This window comes from Pholis gunnellus (genome assembly GCF_910591455.1).
Source record: "Pholis gunnellus genome assembly, chromosome: 1".
NCBI lineage: Eukaryota > Metazoa > Chordata > Actinopteri > Perciformes > Pholidae > Pholis > Pholis gunnellus.
The window spans coordinates 2,693,036-2,703,198 of NC_136528.1; the positions used below are offsets into that span (position 1 = coordinate 2,693,036).

Below are 10,163 nucleotides of genomic sequence, written 5' to 3' on the forward strand. Positions count from 1 at the left end.
TCGATCCAGCTCGATCCAGCCCCGCCAAGTGAGGCATCACTCACATCAACACCGTAAAAAAACAAAACATTTCACCATATGGTGCTTTCAGTCCACTACAAGAGATAATATTTTCAACTGACAACAAACTGTCTCGATGCTATCTGTGTTTGCACGGGTAAGGGCTGGGGCTGAGGGTGCGGCTCGGTCTGTTTGTGTCTGTGTGTGTGTGTGTGTGTGTGTGTGTGCATGCAGTGGGGTCATCATGTCTCTGTTCTGGCCTTGCTTGCTGTCAGGCCTGTGCCTCGGCGATGAGAGTGCAATTTCTGGGTCATTCCCTATTTGCAGTTTATCTTGAGAAGCATAAATCAGCCAGAGCATAGCATCTCCCCGACCACTGCCACACTGTGGAATACAATATGGATGATACGCTACGATGCAAAAATAAGTCATTGAGTATTTGGAAAAAAAAAGGAAAAAAGAAAAGAAATGTGCAGGCGACATATGTGAACCACATGCTTGTTGCAGTGAAGCTGTGAGTTTCCTATGATAAAGAACAATATGGGTCACTACAGGATACACAGATCAAAGAGATTTACACTACGGTAAAAGAGGGGTGAATCCGTGTAACATTTACATATATTTATTTGTGCTGCACATCCATATTAATGAATATTCTTGATAATGGTATAACACCAGCATTATTCTGCCAGAAGTGGATCTTCCATTGGAATGATACTTATGTTGAAATAGAACACATCCTGCTTGCAATTATAATAGGCTTGGAGTCTGAGCCAGATTTGGATTCATTAAACAATGAACAGAGAGGGAAAAAATGCTAAGCTGGATTCTTTTTTTTTTTTTATATATACATATAAAAAGTTCCCAGAGTGGAATTTCTGTTAGAGGGATAACAGTGACTGTGTGAAAAGAGAGGGGGATTGGTGGAAAAAGAACAAAAAAGGATGATTGTAATGTTTTGTGTGTATGCACATTTCTATATACACAGTATAGAGCCATAAACTGTTTAGATTATACACATGGAAACCATTTTATAAAAGGAAAAAAAGGCATTGTTACGCAAGGCTGGTTTGAATGATTTAAGTCGGGCTGTGTAGTAAATCATGGATATAATTAGCAAATGGCATACTGCTCAAGTAATTTATCATTATTTAGAGGGCACCATTCCAGAAAAAGACTGCGATCTGCAGACCTACTGCAGAGTTCTCAAATAAAGGGCCACAAACACCAACTCAATACAATATTGATATAGGAGAGAAACGAACAGGAGGGTGTACAAAAGAAAATTGAAGGTGGAAACGATGAAGAGTAGAGAGAAAGACGAAGAGAGACAAAAAAAAAGAGAGAGCGTGCAGAGAGTCAGATAGCCCTGATATCTTTTATCTTATGCTAGAGTGGCTACGAAGCATAGAGTATATTTAAAATAAACCATACGAGATGAGCTTTTAACCCAATAAGTGCTTCTCCTGTGTGCTGCCGAACAGAGGCTCTGTGCTGATTCAATAAGGAAACGTCCCTGATGCAAATGATCATTCTCAATTCCTCTAACTGGACAAAATGATATTCTAGGAGCCAAATTAGACAGAAATTAGACTGATCTGATCTTTTTTTTTCTGCCTCTGTCTTTTCTTTCCTTGTAAGAGGTTGTTAATGTTCATGTGGTGGGGGGGAGGAGGGGAGGGTTAGATTAATGTACTATCTACAGATCTAAAATGAGAATGAAAAGCATAGAAGAGTTGTGTGTTTGACACTCTCTTTTGATGTTTACTGAGGAAGGCAAACTGAAAATAAATACAAATGCCCTCAGAGAGCCATCAGTTTATTCCACATTTCCATTAAAATTAAGCATTTAAATATATCTGGAGAAAGCGAGACAGACGACAAGTGCATTTCTGCATCTACTTGTGTCTACGTACTTGTGTGTGTGTGTGTGCGCGTGTGCGCCATTTGGAATGTGTGCGAACACATGTTTATGCATGCTTGTCGGCCTGAGTCTGTGTGTATGTATGTGTGTGTGTTTGTGTCTTAGAGGGCCATTTGGACTGGCTAAGACATCTGCTCCATCATACGTCAGGGGCCTGGTGTGACATCTGGGGAATATACTGTATCCTGCCTTGCAACATTACACACAATTTACTGCTAAAGGTCATTATGTACCCGTTAATCCACTTTTAATTGATATCAGCGCAAACAGCACAACCTCCCAGCCACATGACAGATCACTGCCGCCACAAAACCAGAAAATTGCTATTTGGGAGTTAAAAATAGAACGGTAAACTTTTTGCTGATGTCCGTCTTGGCTTTGTTGGACAACTTTGGACATTTTGTTCCTGCCAAAGGTGAACGATAGAAGGGTTAAATAGAATTAATGCACCACTGCGGCTTTCTAGAATTCATAAACATCTAAGTGACACCTTTGTGGCTATAAATCATCCTTCCAATGATTGCTGTACTGGGATCTGCTCCTCCATAGTACGTTTTCCCTTCATGCTGCATATACTGATTTCATCTGGCTTTGTGTGAACTGTGACAGCGCCATAGAAACAAGTAAAGATAAATACCACAGACCTGTAGAGAGAGGCATTTAAAATGGCTTCATAGATATGACATACTGGAAGATGAATTTCCATTTGGCCGGAAGGAAGAAAAAAAAAACACACATGTTTGAGAGAAGTAATAATTGCTAGAAGCTGTTTTACATCTGTTTCAAGTATATGTGCTTAAGTTAGTGGTTAGTGGTTGAGAATGCCTCTAATGCTGTCAGGGTTAGCAGTTCAACTGAGTGGTGAAAGTGCACTTGTACATACACTCAGGAACTTGGGATGGATGTGCCCACCCAATGGCAAATGTGATGCATTAAAAGCATAAGGCTGGAATTACTATTTATTTTTATTATTGTTGATAAATCCTATGACTACGTCATCTTATCACTAAACGTCATCCTTGAAGCCCTCAGCGTCACTATAATTACGTTGGTAGCAGCCTTTAGCGTGATATCTTGATGCTGACTGTTGGTGCAAAATTCACGTAGTGAAACGGTCACGGTTAAAATGACTACACCTGGTTAACGTTGTGAACTAGTCGCTGTTAATGTTGTAATACCTGGTTAACGCTGTTAACCGGTCGCTGTTAACCGGTCGCTGTTAACGTTGTAATACCTGGTTAACGCTGTTAACCGGTCGCTGTTAACCGGTCGCTGTTAACGTTGTAATACCTGGTTAACGTTGTGAAACGGTCGATGTTAACGTTGTAACACTTGGTTAACGCTGTGAAACAGTCGCTGTTAACCGGTCGCTGTTAACGTTGTAACACCTGTTTTACGTTGTGAAACGGTCGATGTTAATGTTGTAACACCTGGTTAACGCTGTTAACCGGTCGCTGTTAACCGGTCGCTGTTAACCGGTCGTTGTTAACGTTGTAATACCTGGTTTACGTTGTGAAATGGTCGATGTTAACATTGTAACACATGGTTTACGTTGTGAAATGGTCACTGTTAACGTTGTAACACGTGGTGGACGTTATACATATTGCCGGCCTCATCCTTTAAGTATGAGGCTCATGCTGATTGCTAGTAACAGTTCAATTGTCACACCATAAATACATAGTATATGGCCACAAGAACACATGTATACATGGATACGGGTCTGTACCAAGTATATTACATGAAGCAGTGTCATTGTATTGAAGATACCGCATGGTAGATATAGGAATTGGAGGAAAAAAGGGAGCACTTAAAAAAAACGTATTAGAAGGGAGAAAGTGGAAGAAAGAGCAGAACAAGGGAGGGAGTGAGAGGAATGGAGGGAGAGATCACAGGTCCCTCTTGATTCATCCTGATTACAAGGTTAGGTTAAGGTTAAGTGACATGGGCAAGTCTTGCCTCTCCTCTTTCTCTCTCTCCCCCTCTTTGTCTCCCCTTCTCCTCGTTTAAAGGTGAGAAGGGACCCTTATTGGTTATGCGGCCCTGCCTGAAGTTATGTGTGGCTATTGTCAAGAGCGAGGACCTTTTTATTTTTTACACACAGCTGCTTACTGCTAAATAGTGCCTTGTCCAGAAGGGGACAATCTGGGCCTCTAATTGCTGTCACTGAAGCCTAGATTCATTATGTGACTTTCCCATTAAAATGTGAGCATTAATTTGTATAATGAAATATCACCCTCTGCAGTGTGTTCATTAGCTGTGGCCCCACACTGTAGCACCACAGCCGCACAATGTTAGCTACCTAGAAAACTGTGGTTAATTTTGCTAATGGATATTTTCCCACTCACTGTTCAAGAGGAAATTAATACTGTAACATTAGCTCTTTAACTTTTGGAGAAATTTAAATTCACTTCATTCCTTTCAAGCTGGCGTTAGCTGCTCATTAATCTCTGCGTCGCGTTGCACAATGCAGCCTCGGCTGGCTTTGGTAAGCAACTCCATTGTGCCGCTCGCATTGCATTAGGATGAAGGGGAGCCCCACTGTCGTCTCGGCATTGTCACGGCAGCACGGAGGGGATCTTTAACCGTTGTAAAAAATAATTTAAAAAAGTAATGTTGTGGATGTAATCAGGATGTCACAGTGATTAGGTTATAGTGATGATTTAAAGGCCACATATTGGGGATGCATCAAGCTGCACAATGCTAAAGCCGTGCTTAGATAGGCCGGCGGCCAGAGATACATTCCGTTCCAACAGACAACATCCTTGCTAACTTTTATCACTTTTGCTCCCACGTGTAGAGGGCTCTGGATTAATTATTTGATTGTACTTCTGAGATACGAATGGATACATGTTAAATATACTGTGTGTGGATGGAATTAGATGGACCTATTTGTCTGTGTGTGTTTTGCCAAATGAGTTAAAGCCAGGCCTAGCTTGAGGTCTCCGCTTCCTTCGTGATAAAATATGGCCCTCATGGGTGTCCTTACTGGACTACTCAAAGCAGACATAACTCAGCTCTCTCACCACCAGATAACAGATGCCCCCAGAAAACCACCGCTATCCCCAGCTACTGTGGATGGCCTGGCCGTGACCTGGATGCGCTGTTCAACATAAGGATCCTAATTATGTGAGCGTACACCAGACGTGTTAGCGTGCTGCAGTTTAAAGCGTTTCCTCTAATTCCTTTTTTCAGATCTGAGGTACAGTACGTGCCTCTTATTAAGGGAAGCGAAAGGGGGTTACAGCGCGGGTGGTCCCTCTGTTCTGCCTTTTAAGTGAATGGAGAAGGATGGAAAAAAAACGAGCCAGAGAAGGAGAATAAGAAGAAAAGCAAGCATTGATTTTTTTTCTTTTTCTGCAGCGTTTTAGCCTCTGCTTCTCTACTGGCACTCAAGGATTACTCCGTTGTGAAGTGTAGAAACTAACAAAAAGGTCAGGGCGGTTGGACTTTGTTATGCATGTGCTTTTCAAGAACATCTAGAGGAATTCAGGGGTGTACAAATCTTTGACTGACAGAAGGGGAAACGACTTTAAGTCATGAAATAATACTTTTTTTCTTGATTTGTTTTCACTTGATAAAGTCGGGTTCAAAAATCTATTATATTTTCAGAAAAGCATAGTTTTATGCATAATGTTTTTAATAGACAATGCGCTTGTTTGACTAAGCCAAATATGACATTACTCACTATGTTATATAGTATTGTGCAGAATATAGAAACCTTAAAGACACCTGCTTTTAGTCCTTATTAAAGCCTTTTTCCCTATAAGTTACAGACATTCAGCTTCACTCTTTCCATAGGGGATCCAGGTAACCTGTCAGTGAGGATCTTAATGCCTTGCTCAAGGACACTTTGATTAGACAAAAGGTGATTACGCGGTTCCTCTCAGTATATATTCAGTAAAGGCACCTAACCAATTCACTCTTTCCAGTTTGGAAACACTACCTCCCTGAGAGATAAACTGAGAGGCAGCGGGGAATCACCTTAAACACTTAACTCAACTTTACATTACGCACCGGGCCCAGCAGCCGGGAGCAGTCCTTGTTGTAAGGTGACCTCTGCATGGTCTAATTGTGACTCTAGCCTGGATAGTCAGTGGGGCGTTCGTACCTTGCAGATTGTTAGGACTCTGGCTACTGTCCACAGTCCACATCATTACTCTGACTGCAGACCAAACCTTCCAGCGATCGGAGGAAGTGGCCGAGCTCCCGGTTTGGTAAGATGTATGGGTGCGGGAGAGTACGCAGCTCGGAGGTTTAGGACGCTGGACTTAAAAAAAAATAAAGCTAAAATCTATTAGGCACATCGTCTCACGCGCATCCCTAAACTGTGGACAGGCCGGCTTTGTTTTGGCTCGAAAGTTATTGAGAGTTAGCGAGTGTGAAATTGCCCTCTGAGTGATGTCATTGGAGGACACTGAACCCTTGTTGTGTTAATTAGAGCTCAATGAAAAAAACAAAACTGAATAATAATGGCCTTAAGCCTCAATGAGGGACACTGTTAGGAAACGCATATTCCTCCTCGTGAATAGTTTATTTATTTGTCTTTATGTCAATTTGAATAAAATGCATTACATCTGATAAGACTGCACGGAAATGTCTCTAGGATTACATCTCGTGGACTAAACAGGATTATGATTTATGAACCGGGATAACAGGGTTTTTACGGTTCTGCTCATTTTCAGGGCATTGTCACACTGTGATTTGGAAAGTTTGACCATCTATGCACTTAATATTGGTGGATGTAGTTTGTCCTGTAAGCAGGTCTTTTTTTTCCTTTTGTCTTTCTAATATAATGTATAGAAATGAATCTTAACAGGCAGTGCTGATTAAATATGAATCAAGATTCTGGTACTAAATTGCCTATTTCTCGCCTCAAATGTTTTTGGAAACACATGTTGGTGTACCGTTCAGCAGTAAAATCCCAAAAGCCAAAACCAACCAGCGCCCAGCGACCGGAGCAAACTTTCTCATTTTAAGTAAATATCAAACTAAAATACGTTTCTGGAAAATTTGAGGTCAGAAATACACAATTCAGCAACAGATTCTTGATTTATATTTGATCAGAGCCGCCCAGTTTGATCGAAGTTGACGAGCTATGATTGACAGCTGCGTTAGAGACTCCTCTGCCCTGATTGGTTATTTTTCTTAGGGCGCGATGGAATCTTGCAAATGCCATTAAGAGCAGAAACAAGAGGCAGTGGAACCTGACTTTTTCACAGATTATCAGTCTCATGTGCTTCTTTCAGGATAAAGCAAATATGACAGAAAATATTTTATTAACCAACTTCAGTTACCAACTGTAGCTTTCAGGTCTTCTCAACTAAAGTATTATCAATTACCAAATCAATAAGCTATCCATGAATCTGCATCATATCCATCAATTCCGAGGCAGATTGACTCCAATATGTGATTAGGCCAACCTTCATATGCCAGTCTAACCCCAGAAGGAATGTCAGTACATGTGGTAAAGTAAATTTTGCATGAAGCATAATGAATGTTTGATTACTTGGAGAAATGCACTCTTGTGTGCCCGCACTTGGCTGGTGGAAAAGGGGTGAGTGCACTCTACTGACCTGTGTGTATCCGCAGGTGGACTTTGAGATGGTGGGAGGTGCGGAAGGACTTGCCGCAGTAGGGGCAGTCCTTGGAGGACGAGCCCACGCTCCGCTCGCGATGCTGGGACAGCGACGGCTGAACGCTCCCCGCCGCCTTCCCCGAGTCCTCCCCGACATCTGGAGCGCACGCCGAGACGGCACAAGGAGGGAGAGACAAATGGAAAGGTGTGTTGAGTGCCACTTCAAACCCAGCCCTCCACACATCATACAACAACACGTTTTTTCTTTTTTTTCTCCCCTCTTTCTCCTCTGTCTGTCAGTCATTGTCCCTCGTTTTTTCCCCTCGCTCGAATGTGCGAACGCCACACAAAGTCAAACGCATCAAAACGGGCTCACGGGCCGTGATGTTCTCCTCCTCTGACAGAACGCTGACAGTTCATAAGCTTTTCAGCTTCTTTAGAAACACCATAGTCCTGAGATATCACCCCCCCTTTCAATTCACACACACACACACACACACACACACACACACACACACACACACACACACACACACACACACACACACACACACACACACACACACACACACACACACACACACACACACACACACACACACTCAACACCGCCACCTGCACCACCACCGCCACCACCGCCTCTCTTTTTTTTATCCTTGCTATCATCATCATTCCTATTAAGCATATGCTTGATTGCAGTGAAAATTAACAATGCAAAATAAGACAGAAAGAAGAAAAAAAGAAATAAGGGAGAGAGAGAGAGAGAGATTCGGCTAAGTCAGCATCGCAGGATCTCCTCGCATCTCTCCCTGCGACCTGATTTTGACAGGTAGCTGTCACAGATATGATAGGGTGATAACGGTTTTGACCCCGCCCTCCGCCACTTCCTCCGCACCCCACCTCCCCCCCCAAAAAACCGATGATGCACAGTTTAGCGCAACAACACCAGTCTGTTATCAACGCGATCACCTTCTGAATACGATTCCGAAGATGAGTGACGACAACCTGGGAATGTGTTGACAGCAGCACAATCCGAGGTGAGGGTGTCGCCGTCAGACTGAACACGAGCGCCGGCCCCGTTGTGCGGTCGGTTAAGAGCCTGTGATGTGCTGACAGTCGCGGAATTTAAAAAGGTCTGAGCAACGTAGTTAAGTAAAAAAAAAAAAAAAAAGGAAACTTGAAAAGGAACAAAAAGGGAACGCGCACACAACAGATGCTTGATATGTCTTGTGTCGTGAAGCTGTTAAATTAAAAATATCTGTACTTGTTCCAATAGCACTTGACGGGGCGTCGCTGTGCTGGAGGTTCAACGTCAGCGCAGAACTGTCACCACAGATTTACGGATTTCGCAGCAAAGTTTCCAAAAAATCATGTGAAAATGTTGTTTCTTTTTTTTCTATTTTGGTGCCTTTTTAGTTTTTGTGCAGGCTGCCATATCTATATCCACATGTATTCATCTGATATTGTGTATAGTTCGGGGAGATTTAGTGCGGGGAAATCATGAACGTCGCGCTCGTGAGCAACAGTGAGCCTCATCGCTTCTTCGCCGGGGTCAGAGAAAGAGAGAGCTACAGAAAAAAACAAGTCCAAGTCAGTGGCCTCCATGGTAAAAGTGTCAGTGTGCGCGTGACCCAAAGAGGCGCAAACACAGTTCAAAAAAGTTATTTATTTTTTAATCTGGCACATGATTTGGTACGAGCGTGGAGAGGAGGGGCGGGGGAGCCGGGAAGAAAGAAAAAGAATCAAAATCGAGCAACCCACTAAGGCAACCACGCTGTACAATAAGGACGGTTTCTTTTTTTTAACATTAGCCTAATCTTTTCTTTTCTGCCGCTTCCCATTCCACACCCCCTCCTCCTCCTCCTCCTCCTCCTCTGTCGGGGGAGTCAAATAAGGTTTTTACAGAATGGAAAGGCCCAAGTCAGCAAGTCCTCTTCCGCGCTGACACTAAACACACGACTCCATTCAGCAAACACTCGCTATCGGGGCTGAGGGCTATTTATCACAAGTGAAACTGAAAGGCAACCTAAATGTAAGTCTGTGACAATGCGCAGATACTAAATACCAGCTGCTTCTACTTGGGCTTGGCAACTGCGCGGTTTAATTCTGTGTGCTAGCGAGGGGGAGAGAAGCCCGCAGACAGTTTTTCTTTTCTTTTTTTTTTAAAGCAGATGTTGAACTGTGGATCTTGGTTTTAACATCATTTTGCTTTTCACATTGTTTTTTAAACGTGATATTAAACAGAGAGGACGATGAGTGGAAACAGAAAGCATGCAAGACAATAACAATAAATCTCTACAGAGAGGCTTTCAACTAAGGGGGTCCAATATTTCCACTGGAACTCCAAAAATGAAATCTAATGAAATGTGTTGGATTGTTTGAAATGGAAATTGAAAACAGTCCTTCATTTTATTAAATCCACTTTGAAAAAAATGTTTCGAGGAATTTTCCGAACAAAGATTGTGACCTTTACGACACAACGTATTGCTTAGCTTGATGCAAATCCTACAAAGCGCAAATTGCATGTATAATATATCACAGGTGGAAATGTACGATTCCCCGCATAATTCCACACACACACCTTTCGCATTCTTAATGTGAACGCCATTTAAAAGACAGCCTGTGGACAGGAAATAAATAAATAAATCAAAGCGACGACAATCC

At 42.5% G+C, this 10,163-nt stretch overlaps 1 protein-coding gene across 1 annotated transcript in view; it reads right to left on the reverse strand.

Annotated features, from left to right (window-relative positions):
• The window catches only part of znf536 (zinc finger protein 536), a gene marked incomplete at both ends in the record, with an annotated part of 108,832 nt that overhangs the window by 65,453 nt on the left and 33,216 nt on the right, over positions 1 to 10,163 (reverse strand). Inside the window, one exon of the mRNA XM_079162506.1 lies at positions 7,498 to 7,656. Coding sequence (XP_079018632.1) covers positions 7,498 to 7,656 — 159 coding nt within the window. The remainder of the gene's footprint in view (positions 1 to 7,497; positions 7,657 to 10,163) is intronic.